Raw genomic sequence first — 24,558 nt, forward strand, 5'->3', positions numbered from 1 at the left:
ACAAGGAACTTTTCCTATCATATCTGCAACCAGAGGCAGTTGACTCTGAGTTGACACAGAGTTGACTCTGCAGTTTTGCAGTGGAAGCAAAATCCAACAATTTTATCCTTACTTTTGTACCCATAAAATTCAGTTGACTGTTGTCTCCCACACCCAAAGTCGCAAGGCACTAGTGGCAGAAGCTGCAAAGGGAGACATGAACCTACCTCACAAGCTTGAGCCCTGGTCCTGCTACAGAACACTGCCGCTGCATCTGCCCTGCTCAAACCATCCCCCTGCCTTCACAGCCGGAGCACATTTGCTCTTTCATGGTGTCCCTGTATGAGGTCCTATCCTGTGTTAATAAAATAACTGTTCTGCAGCCTCAAGTTTCCTCCATTCAGGAGCCTGCCACTTGCACAACTGCCTACAGGGCCTGTGTTTGACCCAGTTACCTAGTAAATATATGCTAAACAGATGATGCTCAGGAATGGAAGGGCATACCCAGGCCTTCAAACAGTGACACCTGCAGTGTAGAAAGGACTTAATCACCTTCTCTGTAGAAGCTCAGAGCTACAAGCTTTCTTCTTCCCACAGCAGAGGATTGGGCTCAAGTGTTCCTGGTATTGACTAAGTGGTCCTTGAAGTGTCTGTGCTTCAATATCCAGCATTTCCTAAATTTTGGCCAACATACATGGTTAGTGTTTTATGGCACCTAGAAGTCTATAGCTAGCACGAACCTAATAACTTGAGTGTGTAAGCATTTCCAGATCTACCTATAGCCACCTGTACCTTTACATCACTTACATCTGCTCTCAAGAGACTTACACACAGGACTGGCTCACAGTATGAGTATACTACATCTCTTAGTAAGAGAAAGCAACCAAAAGCTTTTCAGTCACTCTCAGTGAGTAATAGATGTAAGACCTCTGAATTATCCACAATATTGATTAAAAAAAAAAGAAAAGAAAAGAAAAGAAAAGGAATCACAGTAGCACAAAATGCTGTTACACAACAAAATCATGACGCCTTGTTGGGCTGGAAGGAACCTAAAGGATTTTGGAAATCTATGTGCTTTGCTAACATCCTTTCTTCTTAGCTGAATGCCATTCCACTGGGAGGAGATTAGGACAAAACCCAGCCCCAGGGCATGTCATGCTGGTGCAAACTGTGATGAGAGTGCCTGAATTCTCCACTTCTCTCAGCCTCCCAAAAGTGGGAACAGGTGAAAGAGAGGGCTATGCTGAAAAGGACCCTACCTTCCAGCAATGAAGACATGCAATTCAGGGCTCTGCTGGTCATTAGTGCTCAGGGGAATGCACATCTGGCCAGCCAGTGCATATCCAGGTGAAATTTCTGGGAAGGACATTTTAGTGTTCTAGCTTGCAAGTTGCAGCTAGACGCAACCCACTACCAAGCCTTCTTTCAAGTACTTTCATGTATTAACAAGAGTAATTTACTACCTGAGAAGTGTTTGCTGACCTGAATCTTCCTTGTATTCTCTATGGTAACCTGTTTGGGCAGTAAGTTTTCCTCTTTCCTCACACACATGTTAGTACAAATATAGAGAATATGCCAGAATAGGCAACAACTGAAACAGCAACAAACTGCTACGGTTTCCTGTTTTGGTGCTGGGCACAACAGATTCCTCTAAGCAGAACCATCTGCTACAAAACCGTACCCAAAAAAAGTTTTCGTTTTCTTGGGATGTTTTTGATAATCTTAGTAAAACAGGGAGGTTACCTTCTGTAAATTCTGTACAATCCTAACAGTGCCAGTCATTTGAACAGCTGCAGAAGCAGGGCACTGCTTGGAGTTTTTTTTATTTTCCTGCAATGATCCAGAGATCTTATAATGGAGATAATTCCCTGTGCTTCAATTAACTCTGTCACTTATGGTAGGAGCTTACTTTGCAGAAGAAACTTTTCCTGAAGGCAAAATATCCTAAAATGCCTGGAGACAAGATTTTACACACTGTTCCTTGAAGTGGGCAACGGTGACCGCTCATTGGAATGAACAGCCCTCACGACAAGTCAGTGAACAAGAACTGAGACATGTAAAAATACTACATTTCACTTGGAAGCTGAAAGTGATAAAAAGCAGGAAACATGTTTTATAGCTATCTTACATGGAAGTTTCACATTCTTTGACAAATCCTCCCACTCCCCCAAGCTGCAATGAGCAAGATGAGTTGTTCTAAATGCAGCTTTTTGTTTCTGCTCATTTTTAAGAAAAGCAAGAAACATTCTGAAATGAAAGGTGCAAGTCACACATATAATTAGGTATCAGTCTTGGGACTGAAGTAGTGCTGTATAGCTATGGTACACATTAGAGAGCTTCTTGTACTCAGTAGTTCAAATCTTTACCCTGACTCAAATCTTCTCTATCTGAATCAGAACAAGGACTTGAATGTATGTTTCCTCATAACCCATCCTGTGTGGGCTTTTCAGTTAGCTTTGTCTCGTGCTAAAGCCGTTCCATTGCCTAGGATAAGCAAGACTTAACCCGACCAGAGGACAACTCTACTGTAAAGGCTTTATCTAGCAGGCATGACACCATGATGCCACTGCTCTTCTTCCACCTTTGTATGGAAAATGGCACCTAACTTACATTATTAAACTGGCTCAGAAAACTAGTTCCAAGAGGAGGCAGTCATGCTAAACGTTGAGCTGAGCCTCAGGATCCTACAAGTGCTCCAAGGCCACACAGATATCACAAATACCAGAGATGGATTTATATATTCTATTTCCTGTACAGGGAAGAGACTTTATGCTAAGGAAATATTACATCTTCCTGTGTCCCCTTTGAAGCAGAGCTCTGAAAATCTGCCAGCTGATTTCATAAGACTCTTCACAGAAAAGTGATAGTTAGGAATACATCTGTCTCAGTTCAAAGCTGCTGTTTCTCATTAATTGCTTATCAGCTATATTACATGTAACATGATGTCACCAAGCTCCAGAGAAGTATCTAATTAATTCAATACCCAGTACTCCTAGCAGGACCATATGAAGTATAGATAGATGCAAAACTCTTGAGCTCAACAGAGGATTCCTATACTTGTCATTAGGACCTACAGATGACTTCTCTTCTGCACGGTACAAAAAAACACCTCACAGTTTCCCTGTGATGCAGTGAAAGAAACAGAAAGGCTTAAGCACTGCCTTTAGGCTGAGATGCGCAAACATGGGTAGAAACCACAATGGATGTGTGCTGAAGCAGATTTAGCTTTTGGTGCAAACATATACAAGTATGTGTGCTCTCAATTCAGGAATGAAGAGCAGTGGAACTAAGTTTTCCAAATTGTCTCAAATCGTTAAAATCACATTGACATTCAAATTACCATTGCTCCCTGACAGAAAGGTACACAGACATTTAAAAAGTCTAACCATGCACCCACTCACATCTGTGTGTGCCTAAATAACCACATGAATAAGATTTAAGCTTGAGATGCACAGATCTGGAGTCAATTGGATTTGGCTCCTAAATGCTAAGTCTTTTGTGGTAACTGAACGTGTACTCCCAAGCCACATAGATGCTTTTGAAAATTATACTCACTGCAGAGGGTTACTTGTACCAGGCAGGAAGAGGCCAAGCACTTTAATTAAGTAACAGGAAATCTATACAAGGATCTGCCTTCTGTAGATCTACCTTGTGTTTGTCTCAGGTTTTATGCTCTCTCCTATTACCACAGTTTTAGGTTGCTTTATAGAAAACAAAACCCACACCAGACAGGGTGTTGCTCCAGAGGTGCTGGTGTGCAGAGGCCACAGCAGAGAGTTTGATACTGTTGCAAATTCTTTTTCTATTTATACTGGGAAACTTCATCCAGTTGGAAGGGTTTGCAGTATTCTACTATGAACTGTAAGTGCTGACATTAGAGACAAGTGAGTGATCTCCAGGGGTGAATGAAGTGCAAGAAGTATGATGGCAGCTCTTCTCAATCAATTTAGCTATCCCTGCTCTGCCTTGTGTCATACACTACCACCACCCTCATGAAGGGTATATAGCTCTGTCAGAAACCCGTTAAAATGTTTCCTCCTTAGAACAGATAGGCAGAAATATGCTAAATTGTTTCCTCCACAGAACAGATAGGCGCAAGTCTGTGTGAAGGACCACACAAGATAGCCAGTGTGAAACATACACCTGGCAATTTAAAACAGATTCTTGTCTAAGAACAGATTACGATTTTCAGCCAATACATTTTCAATAAAATCTCTATCACTAAATAGAAACATTGGCTTGCAGACAAATGGCTTTTAAGGCTAGTTATTGATCTCTTCCTGATGTTCAGAGATGTTTCTCATAGATTACACTTGCAGCATGTTTCTTAGTAAAGTTCAGCCTTTGCACGGGGCTGGCACATCAGCTCTAGAAGTCCTTCCCTGCGTGGTACCGAGGGACTTGAACAGCACACGTATCTTGTGCTGGCCTTCTCCATGGCCTGAAAATTTACCTTCACACCTTCAGTGTCACCCACTGAACACATTATTCACACAAGCATCAAGCACCCTCACAACCACATACTACTATAATTTTAGCGATTTAGTGATAAAATGTGAGTCGTAAGTCATTAATCATACACCAGCTGAGTCTGTAACAGTGAAGTCAATGACTGGTTATCGATGTAGACCATAAAACTACTTACAATGTTTTGGGTTCTTTTTCCTATTCAAAAAGGAATGATCTGTGCCTGAAAGCATTCACAGTCTGACAAAAGGAATATTAATCTTATAGAAAAAGTAATATATTGTTTATATATTAATTATATATATATATGTACATGGATGCACCTGTACTAGTAAATCAGCAGTGAGAGGGCATGTTTCTGGCACTGCAGTGCAGTGCTCCACTCATATGTGTGGTCCCTGCACCCATCTGGCATGGGCCAACAGCATCCTCTCAGCAACTCCCCATCACAGCTGAGGAGCTAGCACAGGCCAGGGAGCAGCCACAAGAAGCAATTTGCATGCAGTCATCCTGCTTTGGAGGGTGAGTTTAGTACTGCACACATAGGATGTTCCTGCCTTCTGGACTTGGTGCCCGAGAGAAGTCCCAGGCATATTTAATTTTCTAGTATACTACCTCAGTCTTGGAGTCTGGTCATACAACAGCATGTAAAACAATGGATCCTGACCTATGGACCCTATCCTTACAGCCTGCATTTAAGGCAAGGAAGAGCTCGCAGAAAACAGGGGCAAGAGAAGAAGGTAACAGTAAAACAAAGTGTCATGACACTCGGGTTGCCTAATCCTTGTCAGAAGTTGGAAAAAGAAGAGAGGCACACAGCTGACATTTAGTATACATCGCCTAAGTTCAAGACAGCCAACAGAAATGGTTTTTTATGTTAAGCATACTAAGGACTGATGAACTGTATGAAAGTTTATTACTTTGCTGCATTTCTTACTCTACATTTCTCCCTCATACTGGGCAATTTATTTAAGTTTTAGAAATAAACTTTCCTCTATTTCAAGCACTGGTGCTTTCAAAATGCCATTGCTCTTGCACCTGATGTTTTCTCCCCATTTACTTCCCATCGACCCTGTGCACCTGCTTGGAGAAGGTCTATCAACAGCGTAAAAACATACCAAAGGGAGGGACGCGCTCCACTTCTGTCGAGCAGATGTTCTCCTCATGTGCCCATCTGCCATAGGTGGCAGAGTAGATGATAAGGAACTTGGACTCCTGACAGTGGAGTTTCAGTTCCTGGTTTTCACATGCTGATTTGGTTTTGTATTCAGCTAAAATAAAAACAAATAACAATATGGTAGCATGAGGCAATTTACTCTACTGGACTGTTAACAGCAAATAGCAGCATGATAACAGCTTTTCTGCAAGTCCTGTTGCAAGTGACATGTGGCACTGTTACAACCAGAGACAAAGCAAATAGCAAAGTGGAGTGTTTCCTCCAGCTGAATTGCTTCCATATGACTATCTAAAGCCTCCAGCTCCTTTTTGAAAGGAATCAAAAAGTTAACTTTTGCCAATCTCCTCTCCCACTGGAACAGCCTCCCCCCTTCCTGCTTCATTTCCTGGCTTGCTTTCCACCGCTGCTCAGTAGGAGAAGCCTTGTCTTTTCCTTTTGTCTCTCCCAGGACAATGTTGCATTCTACGCCTACTTCAGATGCTCGTCTGAGTGCTGAGAGCCTCTGACCATTCATCAATCATGGGCATGGCTGGCATCACCCAGTGCCACTGCATACACCGAGTGACTGCTGAAGAATGGGAGGCACAAAGGCATGGGGATGGGCTAAGTATCCTGAGCCAGCCAGTGTTCTCAGCTGTATTTGCATGGCTCCACCAAGGTCAGTGGTTTTCCCTGGGCGTGACTATCTAGCATAGACTCATTTGAAAGTCTTGCTGACAAAGCAATGTGAATCAGGAGCCTGAGAAAAATACACCCTCTCCCTTTCTCATCTGGCACAGGCACACTGGCAGCACTCTCAGCACAGAGGTAGGGAAGCCAGTGAGACCATCCTCCAGACAGCATGGCTTATCCCTCCTAGGGAACTGGTTAAAATCTGCCATCTGGCCAAGGAGGTCCCTTGCTGGCCTAAGCAGCTGCTCTGCTTGCACCATTTTACCGCCCAAATCTTCCTGGTCTAGGTATGGTGGCAAATTTTTTTACTGCAGATAAGGCCAGGCAGAAGAGTTTATTCTGCTCCAGATTTTGTCCTTTAAAAATGTAAAAACAGGAAAAGGAGGTTCCTGAGCTGAGCAGGAGAAAAGGGAAACCTTATTGTTATGGAGTGGTATCCCTGTGAGTGGAGTGTGGGTGTTGGTGCTAGGGGAACTGGAGAGAGAAAAACTTATCTATTCAATAAAGAAAACATTATTGTTTCACTTAGAACAGATTTAAAAAAAAGGGTTAATGTTCTTGGTAATAGTCCAGTTTCTTCCATTTGAGCTCCTCAGCAGTCACAAGTTTAAGTTTAAAAGGAGTAATTTAAAAAAAAAACAGTTCACCTGCTGCAGATTGTTACTTCTGCAGAAGCACCTGCCATACAGTACACCCATAAGGATCATGCCAAGAAAACAGAGCCTCTGATCCAAGGGCTGACAACCTAAAGCTGGGCTCTGTGTCTGTACAGCCGTGCTCCATGGTTGCTGGAGGAGCTAAGGAAGTACAGACAACAGAAACAAACCCACAAGTGCTATAAGACAAGGGTAAGAATACAACAGAGACTTCTGCAGAGATACAGCAACAATATTTCTGAATAGATGAAAAACTAAAGGATTCAGGCAATTGCTTAAGTGCCCACTTGAAAGCAAGGAGAGCGTAAAATATACTTGAAGTTATGCTCAAGTGATTTCTTGAGTAAGGATGTTTTCCACAGTCAAGCCTAAAAATATTGATATCTTACCTATAAATACAAATTTCCTGTCACATGAGATCATGTAATTTGCACTGAAACTGGACTATTCCTCAATTCTGAAGGCAGCCCTTGCTGTTAAATGCAGTTTTGACCAGCTTTTGTAAAATTCTGATCACAGAGAATATTATATATTCACAGTAGCTCATTTCCAGTGGGAATAACAAGTAGCTTTTGAATGTAACAAACAGGATCCCAATTGACTTTTGATTAGTAAAAAGAAATTTCTACTGACACAAACACAGCTATGATAACAATTCAATCTACTATTAATAATGCAGTAATTTAAATATGTAAAGAAAAAATTTAACTATTAATAAACCAGATAATTTAAAAATCATTAAATTTTTTTAGAATTTAATTTTAAATTTCTGGTATTTTTTTCTCCTGATGATTGGCCCACTAAATCTCCTTGGGAGTTCTTGTGTCAGTGCTTTGCCAAAGGTAACATCTGCCTACTCCATTCCGTATCTCTGCTCTTGACTTCAATACTCTGCATAAATTGGCCTTCCAGCTTGCTTGCCACCCCTGTTCCTATTCCACCAATTATGTCTATCTTAATGGTCTGATTAAAGACAATCCCTTTTGTGCTTTCTCCTTTAGTTGTGGGATGGTATTTCTGAGTTGGCTGCGGAACCTAACCATAAATCATCACTCAACTATTTTCTTTGGGACCCATTTCAGCCATACTGGGGATTAGCTGCCAAAAAAAGCTGAGCCCCCGGGCTACCAGGGCTTGTTCTCATATACAATAGCAACAAGAAAAACAATTAAAAAAACCAATAAATGAAACTTCATGATGATTGACTTAATCTTTCTTACACTTTTCTCACATTTACAAAGCGCATTCTCTTTGAGGCAGGATTTGTCCCTTTACATATCAACATCAATTACCTGCATGGAACACAGGTGACTCTACAATGAGATTCTGTAACAAAGTTAGCCATGCATATGTATCTTCCAGCCACTATTCTATAAATAGCAGGTAGTAACAGAGAATCTTTGAAAGCTTTGGTCCCACCTCCTCGAGCATTTTTGCGTATTTCTTATTATAGTATCTTCTTCATCAGTTGGATCCTTAGCCCAAGCATCTGTTTTTGCTGTTCAGCTCTGTCTTTCTAATATGACATTATCATTGCCATCTCTTTAAAAATATTTTCCAAAACATTTTTCCTTTCTAGTCTGATGTCTGACATCTGACTGCCAAACTACACTGCTCATTAAATTGGCAGCAAGCATATTGAGGTTGCGAACACAATGGAGAGCTAAGGTAAAGTAGAAAAAAACAATTTGCTATTAATGTGAGTCTCAAAACTTCACATGGATTTATGCAAAACCTTGTGCAATTGCATTTTAACCAAAACAAACAACAAAACACAAACAAAACCACATTTGCCTGATGTGGATTACTTACTAGGTTTGCATTTAAAGGAGACAAGGAGGAATTTAGTGGTCCCTGGACACAGATCAGGTCCAAAAACCCGACTATTGACAAGGAGTTGGCAGGATCTCAGGTTTTGGCATTCATCCAGTACTTTCTAGAACAACGGGCAAAAAGGATAGGCTTGAAAACAAGGTATGAAGCTAAACAGCAATGAGAACACTTAGTTGTACTTTGTTCTATACAGGAGAGAAATCATTCCTTCACAACTTTTTGGCTATAAACATGTAAGAAACATTTGTATCATTGGATTTAGGCCACATATCTACTGGACTCTGAGTCACGGCCAAGTTTATGGGAACACATTAATCACAGCGATGCCCATGGCAACTTAGGATGTTACCAATCTGCTGTTGCTTGTCACTCTTCCCTCTGCCCCTAGCAGGTCTGCCAGATTTCATTGTGTGCCACCACAGCCTCTGTGGTGCTTGGGACTCTGCAGAGCCCAGAGCAAGTGGGAACATGCTCAGCCCCCCGTCTCTTCACTGCTGAGCCTGAGGCTCTCGCACATTCCTGATAGCATTTATGGGAGTGCAAGGTCCAGGTGAAGCATGGCAACTCAAAAAGATCTTTTTAACCATTTCATCTTGATCTACTTAAGTTAACCTGATCATGCTCTGTAATATCTTCACTTGAAGTTCTAACTAATGACTTGGTGTGCTGAGTGATACTTAAGCACAACTCTAGCTTTAAACCATATGAAGGACCTTATGTGAGGGGCACTTCTTGCTTGCAGTTACACACATTATCAGATATTTACTTGACTTGCCACTTGAACAAATTTCTGAATTGCTTTGATTGGATAGCAGAGATGTGCCCGTCTATCCTAAGCCTGCTTGTATATTATTTTTTTTAATGCTCTTCTAAGGCTGTATCTACCCCAGGTTTTTTGGCCCAAAAATATACCATGGTTCTTACTGTGCTTTTTCACTACGAGTGGCAACAGAGAAGGACTATAAAAAGGTCAGCAGCATTATATGCACAGGGTCATGCAGGCCCACTCCAAGTCCAGCAAAAGAACCGAGTACTCCTAGTGCTCACATTAGTGTTCCCACTTCATCAGTGGTTTTGGAGCTGTAGTGATAGAAAATAGGAAGACATTGCCCAAGATGAGTCTCAGTCTAGTTTTTAAAATAGTCAGAAGCCAAAGCACCTAAAAAAAACCAGTTTAAATGCAGCAGTGTACTCAGGAAATTCTTATTCACCTTCAAAGCCTGCTTTAGAGAGGGCTTTCTATCCACCATTTTCAGGTAGTCTGTGGTGTTGTGCTCAGGATTATTGATGTTTAAAATCACAGCAGGCTGCGATAAGGAAGGTGTTGTCCCTAGGTCACCCCACTCTTAACAGGAGTAACTGTAAGATACCATTCTCTGATAGTTTTAGGTACTCCCACAAAATCTATGGGAACTTTTGCCTTGCTTCTCACCAGAAGGGGTCTCAGTCATACCAAGAGGCCAAATCACAAATTCACCACTGTGATAGCAGAAGCTGCATTCTTGTTTCCAGACTGAGAGAGTTGGCAGTGGCTGAATCTCTCCTGTCATCCCTGGAAGCCATCCCTCCCAAGCAGAAATGATACACATTGGCAGAGCATTGCAGTGATCCTATAACAATCTTGTCTTTTTGTTCTTGTTGGTAGAAGAGGACTTGCATCCAACACTTTTTGACCATTAAGTGCACTCTAAAGAGTTTAAAAAGGAAGGAAGAGCATAGCAGACTTAATTTTATCAGTCAATTCATCTCTTACAGAGCTGCAAGTCAAACAAATAGCTCCTCTGTAATTGGGATGGTTCTGGAACAGGCCAATGAAATAGTTATGTCCTTAGTAAGTGGAGATAGCTGTCCCCTATTGAGTCACCTTCTGTTTGCACCTGAGCTGAATCATCTCCTGTGCATCTGTTTGTGTTTTCTCCCACTTACTGCAAATAGCAGTTGCATTTCCTATCAGGTTGCTGTGCAAAAGCATATAACCACAAAAGTAAATAATAATACTCATAATGAGATAGCACTGGGCTGTTAATACCTTGAGACAGATTTAACTTTGCAGTAATCCTTTTAATAAGAGGTCACTGTAAAAAATGCCTGTTATGCTTCCTCCTGGCTGCAGGGTAGCATCATGCCCAATTATGCAGACTGCAGATGCGGTTCCAAAGGGAAGGGGAGGAGGGATGAGATCACTGGTGCTCTTTTCTAAGAAATCAGTTTACAGGATGTATCTCTTCTCCTTGACAGAAACGAAACTCCCTGAGATGCAGAGCATTTTGTGTATCTCAAGTTTGTGGCCTTGTCAAAATGCTTTCATGCCTTTGATCAGTGACAGCGCCTGAATGATGATTATATTATCCCATGCTGTGTTTATTATATTCCAGGGTGAAACTGCCCATGGAGACCTCACAAGGGTACTCACAAGCCCAAAATAGTCATTGGTGTCACTTTGCTGTAGTCAGTAAAATGACATCAAGGATGCATCTGGCCTAGTGGTTTTGGTGGAGAAATGTACTTTCACATGGCCCCCAGGTCATGTCTGGAATGTCTTCAGAAGTTGCAGTACAACATGGGCAAGCCACAGTTATAAAACTGCCTTAATACTGTTTCTGGATAGAGGATATTACTGCTGGACTACTCCGTAAAACTCTTCAATTCACTAGTGGTGGGAACAGACATTCCCTGTTGTCAAGAAGCAATGCGTCGGCTGCAAGCACAAATGCTGCAACCTTCATCAAAGCTTCTAGGGCATTTACAATACCTTCACCAACAGAATGTGTTCAGATTCCACTGACCACTCATTTTTGCAACGATTTACTGAATTTGGCCTAACACTGGGCATTTTCACTATGCTGAAACAAGCCGTTGACAGCAGCGTAAGTCAGACCTTCTAAGACTTGTTTAAAAAGTCTTCACAGCAGAAAGTAATAATTCATGAAGTATAAATCATTTAAAGCTATATTTAAGTGGGCTCAGCAAACAAACTGTAGATATTACTGATACAAATCACATATTTGCAGAAACGCAGATATCTGCAGGAGTGCTTAGGATCTGCTGTTTAGCTGTCATGGTGCCTTTTCAGTGAGTGAAGATAGTCATGGAACAAGCCAAATGTCAGCCAGAATGCCATCTTATTCAGTGGATTTGTAACCCAGCTCTTTCCAATGTTTGCATCCTCTCCTGGGAACACAGAAGGCTTGTGTGATGGATTAAGACTGGTCTGCTCAGTCACGACCTGCCCTTGATTAGAAGGGAATTGATTACTGTAGGGAACTTTGAGCCTTGCTTTGGAAACCCCATTCTCATCAAAACAGAAGGCAACCTACAAAGCTTTTACAATCCTATGGCAATACCCTGCTGGCCAAACAAATTGTTTCAGCTGTAATACTTTTGATAGTAAACAGACACAGACAGGATGTAATTTCATTCAATGTTGTGGACACTTGCCATTTTCACACAGCATAGCTCACCACATGGAAACTGTCAAAAACATTCTTGTGCATTAAGAACCTTTACAACGTGCGATACCTGCAAAGAAGTGGGTGCCACACAGTTTATGGGTTCTGCCATCTTGGTTTCAGGCTCCTGAGTACTACACATGTGGTAGTCTTGCCCGTAAAATGCTGACTGAACACTTATAGTTGAATGCCGAGGACAGTGCAGACTCAAATGTTCCCCATCGCAGGCATAGGCAGTATGATTTTGCAGAAGTTTGGTTAGGTAACCTAGAAAATATTCAGCTCTGTTACAACTAGTACAGGAAATGACAAGCTTGTTAGATAATAAGAAAACCACAATCAGTCTCTGGAAAGGGCATTGTAGTCAAGGTTATACGCATGGCCTGCTGCCATACTGCATGGTTCTGTGAATGGGTGAACCTTTATGTGCTAGTAATGCTCAGGTCTGGAAAACAAGAGGTCGCGTGGCAGTGAGTCAGAGCCCTGCTAGCACTCCAGCAGCGGCACTATGTCGGAGATGTCATTTCACAGACAATAAACAGGCTCAGGCCCCCGCCAGTCCTGGTTGCTAACAATCCCAGGGTGTGTTTGTAGGAGTCGGAAAGGCTATTACTCATTTTTGCGGGCCAGATTCTTGCATTCCAGCTGGCTAAGGTACTCCTTACACCTTGTCTTACAGTGATGCTTTGTACTTCAGGGCTCCTTGGCAGTTGTGTTCCACAAAGGTGATAATAAAAGTGATTCCCTCTGCATCACCAAATCAGATGCTAGGATAACAGAGGAAAGGTGGTCCATAAGTGCTGGACACCATGAGTGCAGGACAGAAACTCAGGAGTAAGATGCATAAAAATCTATATTTGCTGAAGAGTTTGGCAGTGCTACAGGGAGAGGTAGGATCTGTATGCAGCTGTCCACCTGTACCATCTGTTTGCATCTTCTAATAAGTAAGTCCATGATCAGCAGAACTAATGACAGCTGGTTTTCTAATTTGTATTTCATCCTGTATTGTCTCTTAAGCCAAGATTTCTGTTATCACCACAAATATTTATAAACTGAATCTCCTACTGCCCTGCTCTCTGTTCTGCAGAATACTTTAATGGAAACATGCAGTCTGCTACCTTGGGCCATTACAAATCACCCATTGTGATGGGAAACTATTAGCACTAATTTAATTCAAAGATTTTCCTCACCTATGCTCACAAAGCTTTGATACCTCTACCACTCCGTCACACTTGACTGAAATTTATCTTTAAGCAGAAAAGATTTGTGGGTGACGGGGAAGAGGAGGCCTTAGGGACAGGACAGATAAAGGATACAAAATACCATTCCACAAATGAAGCAATATCCTTCCTTATCCCTCATCCACGAACACATGGAAATTAGACCCAAACCCACTTTTTTCCCCATGAGTTTTATGACAACGCGATACACTACAGTCACAGCAAATCTGTAATTCTTCACTACTAGCCAAACTTTTTATTAATGCGCATGCAATAACTATATTTGAAGTTTCCTTTGTTCTTATACATGCATTAAATTCTGTATAATTCTCTCTAAAATAAATTCCCAACTTCTAGAACTTCATACACATTCATGACAAAAAAACCCAAACAAAATTCTCCAAACACAACATATTAAGTAATGAGAAAGCACTACGAGCTTCCACTGATTTGAAAAAAAGATTTGTAGAAGTTTTAAAACAGAGACCATGATTACATATGTATCTTTTTGATTTCAAAAATTATCTATCTTAGGCTCTTTTCCAAATGTATAATTGATCTAATTAAAGACAAAACCTAGTATCTTCTCCTCAGAAGCTTTACTTACTCCAGTGTGGTGACAGCAATATTACTACTGTTAATTATAATAGAAAAAAAAAACCCCACCCAAACCATGTTTTCTTGTTTTGGTGGCTGAATCAGAACTAGAATGACATGGGTTTTGCATCATTAAAACAAAAATCAGTTTTCTCAAAGAAAATATTGAAAAAGAGTTTGCTCGTGCTATTTAATTTTCACACTTTAAGCCTTTTTTGAACGTTTCACCAAAGACAATTTTTAAAAAGGTTTTAAAATAGAAATTTAAGTATTCCAAGTAATTGATATGAAAACGAAATATTTCTACTCCCTGACATCCTTTCCAGCTCCAGCTGTGCAACTGGCTAGGAAAATTCAGCTCCCTCACCAGTTACTATGTCTAGAGAAAGGAGAAGCCTGCTCCACTGTCGGCTGCTGTTTTTCATCTAGAGCCCAAGAGAGGACAGGAGTCAGCTAAGATGCCTTCCAGTGCAGCAAAGGTGTAGGTGAGTTCTTCACCTCATTGAACTCAGTCTGAGGCACTAAAATCAGGACACAGAGAATTTCATGCCCCATATTTGCAGTCTAGATCTCAAGGAAACCAGCCCAGCAAAAATCCCCACGGCTTCTCACAGGTTAAAAAACCCCAACCAAATCCATCTCCTACATTTTCTGTGTAATTGAGACCACAAATAATTGAGCTTTCCTGCCAGAGCCACTCCTCTGTCAGCCTGCTCCTGAAAGGTGCTGAGTATTGCCAGGAAAATGGGCCGAATGCCCGATTGCACCCAAGCTACTTTGCTATGGCCTGATACGGTAAAGGGGCCTCCAGAGACATTTACTGCCGCTGAATTCCTTTGACATCGCCATCATAGCATAAAGGACCACAGTGTAAAAGAGTATTCAGCCCAACATGAGTTGTAGGCACTCAACACCTTGAAAGATTTAGCCCGATATTTGTAATCATTTCAGTTCTTCAGGTTTTAAGTTACCTGGAGCCAAGACTGCTGTATACAAAACAGCCCAGTATTCCCTAAAGAATATCATCTATGTTGTGATTTGGATGAGTTCCCTGGCATCTTAACTGCTACTTTGATCCTACAAATTCCTAATCCAGTATCTAAGCACCTTTCTCCAACAATTACAACTATTCAATCCTTTTAAAAAAATGCCTTTATAAAAAAATTGCTCTGATTCTGTATAAGCAATATGGTTCACTTGTAAAAATGGCATTAGACAGACTGGGACTGGTGAAAACAAGACATTATACTCTTCGGCCTTCTACGTGGCATTTAAACTGACTCTGCTGTTACTAAAATCTTTGTGTATTTGCACACAATAAAGGATAAAAATAGTAATGGAAATTGGCTGAAACCTAATGTTCTCTGATAAGAGAAGTGGTGACGTACTAGCATCTAAATTGTTTGTCTCACATGGCAGATCACAGAAACCTGCATTTTTTATTACTATACACACAGACTACATAGACACAGGTGGAGCCGTCAGCCCTTTGCAAAGAGCAGTGCCGACTGGGCAGCTCACATTACACGCAGAGAAAGAATTCCCACTCGAAAAATCATCATTTTCTCTTGCTCTTCCCTGAAAAATTCCAGTTTTTTTCCTCTCCTCATGCCAGCCCTCTTCACGTACCAGGGTGCTGCCTGCCCTGTGTTCAGCAAGGGAATGAAGTTTTCTCAGTAGCTGCTGCCTCTCACCTCAGTCCTCGAGTGGTGCTTGCACAAGAGGCAGCAATTTCCAGTTGATTTCTCTCCTTTCATGGGCAGCGTGGCCTTGTAGTCACCCTGGTAGAAAGCTCCATCTTGAGACCACAAGTATCCCTGTATCATTTACCAAACTCTGTACAGAAGCACACTTCCCTCGAGGCAGAAAATTTAGCAAAACGACAATGTAAGGTTAGGGGAAAAATATGTTCTTATCTCTACAATTAATAACAGCCATGATTATCAGGAGAGAGGGCATTGTAACAGTTGAATGGGTCTGTCACTGTTTCTGAGGCATGCTTCCTTTTCTGCATTTCTCTCAAATGGCGCAATTAAATCAGGTCATCCAAAATAGACAGCAGGGTTGTGTCACCACCCAAATCAGGCAGCAAGACTGTGTCACTTTCAGGCACCAGCCCAGCACATCGGCTGGGCTACAGGCACTTCAGGGAACTATTTGTTGTTCAGAATGTCTCAGTTTGTATTTGTTTAATTAATCATTATGTTAGTTGCAAATACTGAGAAAACGTTTTCTTTTTCAAATATCTAATATGGGATCTAGAGGCTGTGCCTGGACTACAACATACCTCTACATTCTGGTCCCCTGCATGCTAGGGAAGTACGCACTAGCTCCTCTCCAGCCAGCACACGAGGAGATTCTCTTCCCCTGGAAAGCAGGGCACAGGGAGGGCTGGAGCACCACCACGGCTCACCCCAGCACGGATGGAGTGAGGTCATGGCTGTGTGTGCACCTGAACTGCAAAACAAGGTGACTTGTGAGTTATGGGATTTCTTACCCTAACCAAACAGAATCTTAAGCAGTCCCTATAAAAATCTTTAGATGAATAATGTTTAAACCTAATGTTGGGGGCTTTCTCTTTGTTCTGGGTTACTGGGTGATGGAGGGAGAGGTGGTGTTATCTACAGCAGTCACTTTTTCAAGCATTATTCTGCAATGAATAAGACTTTAGATTTCCTCTTTTTTCAAAAATATTAAATCTCACTCTTCTTTAAAACAATAATAAACTTCATTAAAAAAAGGTCAGCTACTGTGGGAATTGTCAAAATTAGAAAACTTAGCAATACTGCAGTGTCCCAATAACATCTCTATGCCTCTGTGTGAAAGCCCCACTAGAAGCTTTCCCATTTATCCAAGACACACATTCATAAGCAATGTATGTGGTGCTCTGCATACAAAATCATGTACAAGGCCTTAGAGACTGGCTCAAAAGTTAAGCCTGAATCATACAGCAACAAACAAATCCCATTGATGTGAAGGCCAGAAGGTATCATCCCACCCAACTGTCTGCATAACCCAGACTACTCACTCATTGTAACTTTCTAGTGAGATTCAAAACACCAATGCAGAATCCAAGCGTAATCCTTTCTTCCAGAATTAGCCAAATTAGTCACAGCATCCACTGTGTTGACAAAGAAATTCAACTAAAAAAACATAGTACCATAAAACCACACAAAACACTGAGGCTAAGCAGCTGAGCAAAGCTTTAAGCCTTACTGATCAATTCTTGTTGCAAAGGAGGACTGATAAACTAGAATTACAATGACAGACAAAAAAACCCCAGTGGCCTAAGAGAGCAAAGGTTGTAAATAGATACCTCTGTGTGTGAAACAGATCTCTTAAAAGGTTATAGTTTTTATATGCAACATTGGCTCCTGGCATTACTGCTTTAAATAGCAGCAATAAAGGTAGTAATGAACTTGAAGGTATGAAAATCCAGAAAGAAATTTTTTTTTCCTCTTAAGAACACTGAAAAACTGGGAACTTAGAAAGTTTCAGTTTGAACAAATATGATTACCAAAAGCTTGGAAGCAGTCAGCCAAGAGTTGTGCTACATCTCCCACATACAGCCCAAGACAGTACAGGGTACTCATATTTGCTGGACTCATTCCTTATGGCAGAGGATGCTAACTCAAGGGCTTAAGGCCCTTTTGCAGTTGTCAGCATTAGAGTAAAAAAAGGAATGTGTATATTCTGTCCAGCCTCACCGCACTGGCATGAACGTCACCATATAGAAGCATCAAAGAGAACTGCACTTCAAGCTATGAGTCTAATGGCTAGCACTTATTAAATGCAGTCTCAGTGTTGACTGATGTAATGTCTTTTTGGTAAGAAAGCAGCTTTGCAATGTAATATTTTTAGAGCCTGAAGCTCAGCAGCACACAGCCTACAAGGATTCTCAGAATTGGGCCTTCATATACAGATTTAGTAATATTAGTTCCTGTGCATCATTCAATCTAGCTTAATTAGCACAGCAATTTGCTAGCTTATTTTAAAGACATACAAATCCATTTTAGACCAAAATAGATTGAAATAGCACATATATTGTTGTGGGAGTCCCAGAAGGCTAATTCATTCGGTAAATCTACATCAGCTCCCACAGTTTTATGAAGAGTTGTGCCAACAGTCATTAAAAATACACAAGCAAGATTGGCAAGTCTGAAGGAAGAGATCTTATGCGGTGATAACAGAATTGTTGATAAACTAACTCTACTACAAACACCATTAGAAGCATCACTTCAATATTTACTGGTATTTAGGATCCAGCTGCAGTACTTCTCCAGCAATATTTTCTCCATTGGTTTGTGAAGGAAGCATTGAAGAGAAATTAACCCCTGAGTTTCCTCCCCCATCTCCCCTGACATACTCTCTGCTGGTCTTTAGAGGCAGCTACACCACAGACTACACTGCTCAGGGTAACTGCATAATCACTACTCTCAGAGCTGAGCTTGTGCGTGTGGATATGACGGTGCCTATTTAGCTCCGTTCACAGAAGCCTCTCATAATTCTCTTTAGTCTCCTACCTTGGTTGTCTGCACGTTCTTGCTGTGGCAGCTCTTTTTGGAATCAGTAATAGTGACAGAGGGTAAAACATTAACCAGGAAAGACAATGTTTCTGAAATTCACACCACTATGTTTCTTGCCCCATCATTTTATTCTTTTTCATCCCAGTGCCTTGTAAGCATACAGTTTGAGTCACTCTAGCCAGACTTGGTCTTACAGCCTTTTATCAGTAAGAAATACCCTTAGGCAGAAGTAGTTTATTCTATTCAGTGTTCAGGAATGAGCGTAACAGCTTCACTCAGGAGATACACATAAAAATCTGTATTTTCTTAAAATATGCTTTCTTGCATAGTCACTAATTTGACTTAACTACCCTCCATTGCTTGGTTTTTCCAGCGTGCCTTTTTCCACTATTCCCCCAACACTCATACTCTTTACAAGTGACTGCTATCCTCCTAACTTCATCCTTTCACTTGTACTGCTGGAGGTGGCATGAAAAGCTGGTTTGCCATACAAGGAAAATAATTTTTGCATAATCACTGTATGTTTTATATTATCTAAACATTTTTGATGTGGGGTAGATGTTCACTTGGAAAAACTAGCAGTAATCTATTAGTGACCATTAAAAAAAAACCACCTTTCAATTTCTAAAAGAAATAAAGATCCTACAAGTTTCCCAAAACTGAAGCCTGAGCTGACAGGTCAACATAAGAACTGTCACTTCCAACTCAATCTAATTGACTAATGCTAAAAAGTCAACTGGCTGCTGAAGAGACAGCATACTTACACTGGAAGCTAATCAGCCTGCTGCTAATGGAGCAATTTGTTTTCACTGCCTTCACAGATGAAGGATTAAGCCTTCAATAAGAAAATACTTACGTTAAAAGTGAAAATGCTTTTGGGATTGTATGGCAATCAAAGCAGGCATCAGTGATGAAGACACCAGTCAGGTTTTCCATGAACTGCTCTATCAACATGGCCGCTTTCCGAAGGAAATTGTCTTTAATTTTTTCCCCTCATCGTCATAGATCCTCATGGATCATAACATGGATCATAACCATCCTACTGACCCTAACTCTCACTGCTAAATCTGAGGGTCAGATTAAGCAAGAGCTTGTCTCCGCTTAAGCCAGAGAATGGACCAATGTAACCAGCAGATAATTCAACATAAAAACACATTCAGACTCCAGTACACAGATTTTACTCAGGGAGCAGCAGCACATGCAAGAAGCCAAGCCATAAGCTCTTTTTAGAAAAACAAGACCAAGATATCATGAAGTAAGTACAGACCTCCTGTAACTTTTTGGTTATGCCAAATGGGCACTGTTTCTCCAGGAACCACATAACCTCTTCATACCCATGCCACTCAGCTCAGAGTGCATGTGGTAGTTATGTGAATTAAATTTTTGCAGAGTGGAAAAATACATGAATCCCACACTTGCAAACCAGATGCCTATTCTCTCTCTCTCGTATCTTCCCACAGCTGTTCTCTGTTTCCTTCAGATCTACAGTTTCATATTACCTTGTGTTGTGTCCTAGGAGTGATGCTTATTTTCGCTGCATCCCAATGGCTTTCTGAGGAAATTGAAGAGATCCTCCGGCACTTTTTTTTTTGTCACTCACTTTCTCTTTTTATTTCCTTCTTCCCTTTTTGTGTCAGGAAGAGGCAAATTATTTCTGATCACCAAAGATTTTGGTATGTAGTAAACTCCATGCTAGTCAGTTACACTTCTCTCAGCTATTCCATGAAGCCACAGGGATAAACATGTGTCCTGGGACTTAATATGGAACTATTACAGTAGAAAAGGAATATTTTCTCCTTCCTGTCCTAAAATGCTGACAAGAGGTACAACACTGTTAAGGGAGACTGATGGTCTTTTCTGCCCTTGCCAAAAAATCCTCTTTTCATTGGAGGCAGAGTAGCCTCTTCTACTGCCATTAACAAGTAACAAGAGAAAGGCTCAGCGGGTGGCAACTGCTTCTGGAGACAGAATGAGTGAATCATTATGCCTAAGAGACAGCAAAGTTATAATCTTCCCAGAGAACGCAAGCAGGAAAAACATCAGGCACTAGAGGAAAATATTTCTTTGAAAACTTGGATTTATGAACCTGAACATCCATACAAACTTGAGGCAGGGGGGGAGTACTGTTCATTGCCAGCTCTTTGGAAAACGAAATGCAGGTTTAACTTTGTAAATAGAACTCTGACTCAAACTCTTTGTTTTTTGTATTCCCATCTATATTTTGACACTCAAAAAATCACATAAATTGGAGATCAGACAATTTGCCTACTGAATCACTAAGTCCATCCTCTGACAGCTCACTGATCTGCAATATTATGATGGCTTATAGCATGGCAAGTCCAAGCAGAAAAGAAAAAAGCCCCACCTTACTCTCATAGCCTGATGATTTTCTTCACAACATTTCACTGTCCTCAGTTCAGTTTTTGCCTGAAGAAAAGTCCAAAATTCCAAAATTGTTCGGAAAAATTAATTCTTGTCTTTCCATCCAAGAATAAATACAATGAAGAAAAATAAACAGATATTTGTGGGTTGAGACCCTCATCCAAAGCCCTGTGCAATCCTTGGGAATCCTTCCAGTGACCATAGGCTTTCAATCAGGTCTTATTATGAGTGATGTTTTAAAATTAATTCTAAATTAAGAGCCAAACATCACTGGTATTTAATTTGTTGCCAGAAGCCACACAATAGACCTTTGAAACAAAACTCTTCAAATGCATAGAAATTCAGATGAAATGACTCACCAGTGCTGAACAAATAAGGCGCAACCACGCCTCCTTCTGCTCTTCAGCTCCCTTTAAGACACTATTTTCTCTGTGTTTGGTAATATATCAAAATATTTCCATTTTAATTGTAGATTATGGTTGGCAGATGACAGAATTCTGATAACTGGTGACCGGTCAGACAGTGCTTTCTCTGTCTGGGGACAATTCCATCAAAATCTGAGTATTTACTTGGAACAGGTCTGTGACCCCTTTCTCTAATAAAGCTGAGACTGTCTGGAAGATCTGTCTTACTAAGAAGGGTATCAGCAGCAGATGGAATAGGAAGGCGGGGGGAGCTAATCCCTGGTATTTATTTTTAATAAAAATAACATATGATGTGTCAGGTGCCAGCAAACTGCACAGTGAGAACAAAGAGAGTTCCTGCCCCAAAGGTGTAAGAATCTCAAAGACAGACTCAAACATGTTCGTGTCTGAGCAGTGGAGCTCGGGAAGTCAGGTTTCCTATAGGTCTGTGTCTCATCCCTGATTTTCACAACATCTGTTGTAGGGGTAGGAGCATCACACTATGCTTTAACTCACTTGAGGAGAGCTTTTGGAACAGCATCCTTTCTTGGGGATGCTAGCTGCTTATGCTTACAAAATGTGTAGGAACTTAATAGGACCAAAGCTTTTACTTCTCTAACAAGGATGATCAGTGGATTTAACAAAAAATATTCAGCAAAATCCAATTCTAAAATGGAATTTCGTAAGCTACACTTCCTCAAGAAGCAAGAACTGCAGACATAGGCCTGAAACAAAACCTTGGATCTCAGCGCCATGATCTAAACTAAGATCTCATTTCTGACACACATCTCTTTGTTCCACAGAACAAATCCAGATCCAAACCCACTCCACTTTGAGAAACTTTAAACCAGACTTTGAGGTTTAACTCTCATATTATAGTGGAAAATGTTTCTAAAATAAAATATTTGTCTTTAAACAAAACAATCAAAATTTTAATTTGACTTTTACAAGGCAGTATCAAGAAGATGCATCATTGACAATCACTCCTTTTAGCACCTCTTTAAATATCCTGGTCAAAGGATAAGCTCCACTTGCCACGGTGAGTCAACAGAACCGACTCAAGAAAATTTATACAGGATTTTATCTGACCAACACAAAACCAACAAAAAACCCTCTGCATCATTGTGGTTGGTCACGATTGATCCTGCCACATTATTACAAACAAAGCATTTGCTTGAAGCATTTGTTTGCTTTCCTTTTGCCTGGGGGAATCTGGGATGGGCAAATGCCACAACTTAATGGAAACTTTTAATGCAGAAAGGCCACAGGATCAGATTATATTTCTTGGGTGAACTGGTTTGCTTTTTCATTAGATCCATTTGTTTTCTATTGTTGGGTCAGAAGATCAAGTCTATGGAATTAAAGTAATGCCTAGTTCTGTCTGAACTGTTCTGGAAAAAGAAAGAAAAGCTGACACCAGCAGACAAAGATTAAAATGTTCTACCTAAGCAGTGGCTGCTTTTTCTGTTCACATCCAGAAAGTCATTCTTCAGTCCAGTTATGCAATCGCACAGTTACTTCATTTTTGATCTTCAGTTACAGCCACGTTTCTTGAAAGCTGCCCAGAAAACCTGGCTGGGACCAAGGTAAAGAAAGGGAGATTGACTGATGAAGTGAGCAAAGGAGGCCAGTTCAAGCAGAAAGCCTAAGCTCAAAGTAGCATGTAGAAAAGAAGAGGGAAAAAATAAGAGGCATAAGAAAAGGTAAATGGGTGTTCCTCAGTGCTGCCAGAGAGAAGGAATTTGTTCCCAGACATGTAAGAAGTCAGTTCACTTTTGCACCAGATGGAATAAAAGTGGGAGACAGAACAGGTCTAAGACAGAGACCCAAGGGGAGAGCCGAGCACTTTTCCCACTGCCACCAAAGAGGACAGGGGGATGAGATGAGGGACCAGTGACTCCTGCTATTGGGAAGGTATATGCTCCTGAGCAAATGCCACCATCTCCAGCAAAACCAACTCTCCCTCAGCAGCTCTGGTAGCAGTTTGGCTTTCTATAGCCCCACCAACCTATACAGTATAGGTATGCAAGTTAGGTATTAGTATAAGTTTGCTGGTTTTGCCAGCTCCTTATTTTGCCTATTTTGGGAACCAGTCCTTGAACATAGAGGAGCTGTGAGGAAATGGCTGTCATGCGGTCTTAATCTATTGAAAAATGTTTCTCTCTTCACTTCTGACAGTCTCCTGGGAGCCCAGATTATTTAGGATTTTGGCTCCCAGGGACTGGAGAAATAGCAAAATTCACAGCAGTCTTCAGTCTGCTGGACTGGGACCTGATCTGAAATGTGAAAGCTGCATGTGATCACAGAAAAACAATGTGAGGACAGAGCTTTGTCAAGTAGGAATGAAACTGTGGACATGAATAAATATTTTAGTGAAAAGGCGGGTTTGATGTGTTTTGAAGACTAGGCATGAGGGGAAGAAAAGTCTCTAGCTGTAGGATCAAACAAATATGCATGAAGATCCAAGGAAAGAACTGTGGATTTACTATCTCTCTCTTCTTCCAAATCTTCAGCTTTCAGTTTCAAATTTGGGCATAAATGCTTGGATTCCACTTTTAAAAATTAATCACACGGAGGACTGCAGATCTCAGAGCAAACCTCCACTTTCAATCACCGGTGCAATTAATGAATATGTTCTTTGATGCCACCAAACTGCTAAAGGACAATAGATTATGCAGATCTTTAAGTATTGTTTATATCAAATTACTTTACCTCCATTATCTCCTGTTATTAAAAGGAGAAACTAATTTTGTTCACTGACACTGAGTCCTCCTCACAGAGTTTGATTTAGAACTGCTTCTGGAGTCTTGTTTCAGAACATTTTTCTCTCCAGAAAATACCAATTTGCATACCAGTTCTTAGAATGTTATTGTACAGTGAAGAAATGTCTCAAAAAAACCTACCAACAACCCAAAACAAAACCCACCAAACAAATATTTTTTGTCATAGTTAAAATTTGGACTGAAACCTATGAGAACAAGAACCTGCAGCTCTATATTCTATAAGGACAAGACCAGTAACAAGATCACAATAGCAACTGACCTGCAATAACCAAATGAAGAGCTGGCCCAGCAATAACCAAAGAAATCTGCAGCCACAGCTGCCAACCTCTCTCTTACAAAAAGGAAGTATAAATGCTGTACTAGTTTCACTGCTTCTGTTCGGTTAAATGATCCATAAAAAATGACTAGAGTTT

General features: G+C 40.9%; 1 protein-coding gene across 4 annotated transcripts in view; it reads right to left on the minus strand.

The window, feature by feature from the left end:
- EVA1C (eva-1 homolog C) overlaps positions 1 to 24,558 on the minus strand; it is a 40,599-nt gene that overhangs the window by 12,679 nt on the left and 3,362 nt on the right. Inside the window, exons 1-4 of one of the 4 annotated variants that reach the window (XM_055802471.1) lie at positions 22,807 to 24,025; positions 12,304 to 12,500; positions 8,764 to 8,887; positions 5,565 to 5,717 (exon numbers count right to left, since the gene is read on the minus strand). In XM_055802471.1, the coding sequence (XP_055658446.1) occupies positions 5,565 to 5,717; positions 8,764 to 8,887; positions 12,304 to 12,375 (349 nt within the window). In that variant the 5' untranslated portion in view covers positions 12,376 to 12,500; positions 22,807 to 24,025. Of the gene's footprint in view, positions 1 to 5,564; positions 5,718 to 8,763; positions 8,888 to 12,303; positions 12,501 to 15,744; positions 21,656 to 22,806; positions 24,026 to 24,558 lie in introns of those variants that run through there. The other 3 variants (XM_055802470.1, XM_055802469.1, XM_055802472.1) reach the window with 3 other exon arrangements.

The sequence above is a fragment of the Falco peregrinus genome, chromosome 4, assembly GCF_023634155.1.
Source record: "Falco peregrinus isolate bFalPer1 chromosome 4, bFalPer1.pri, whole genome shotgun sequence".
In the NCBI taxonomy this organism is placed as follows: Eukaryota; Metazoa; Chordata; class Aves; order Falconiformes; family Falconidae; genus Falco; species Falco peregrinus.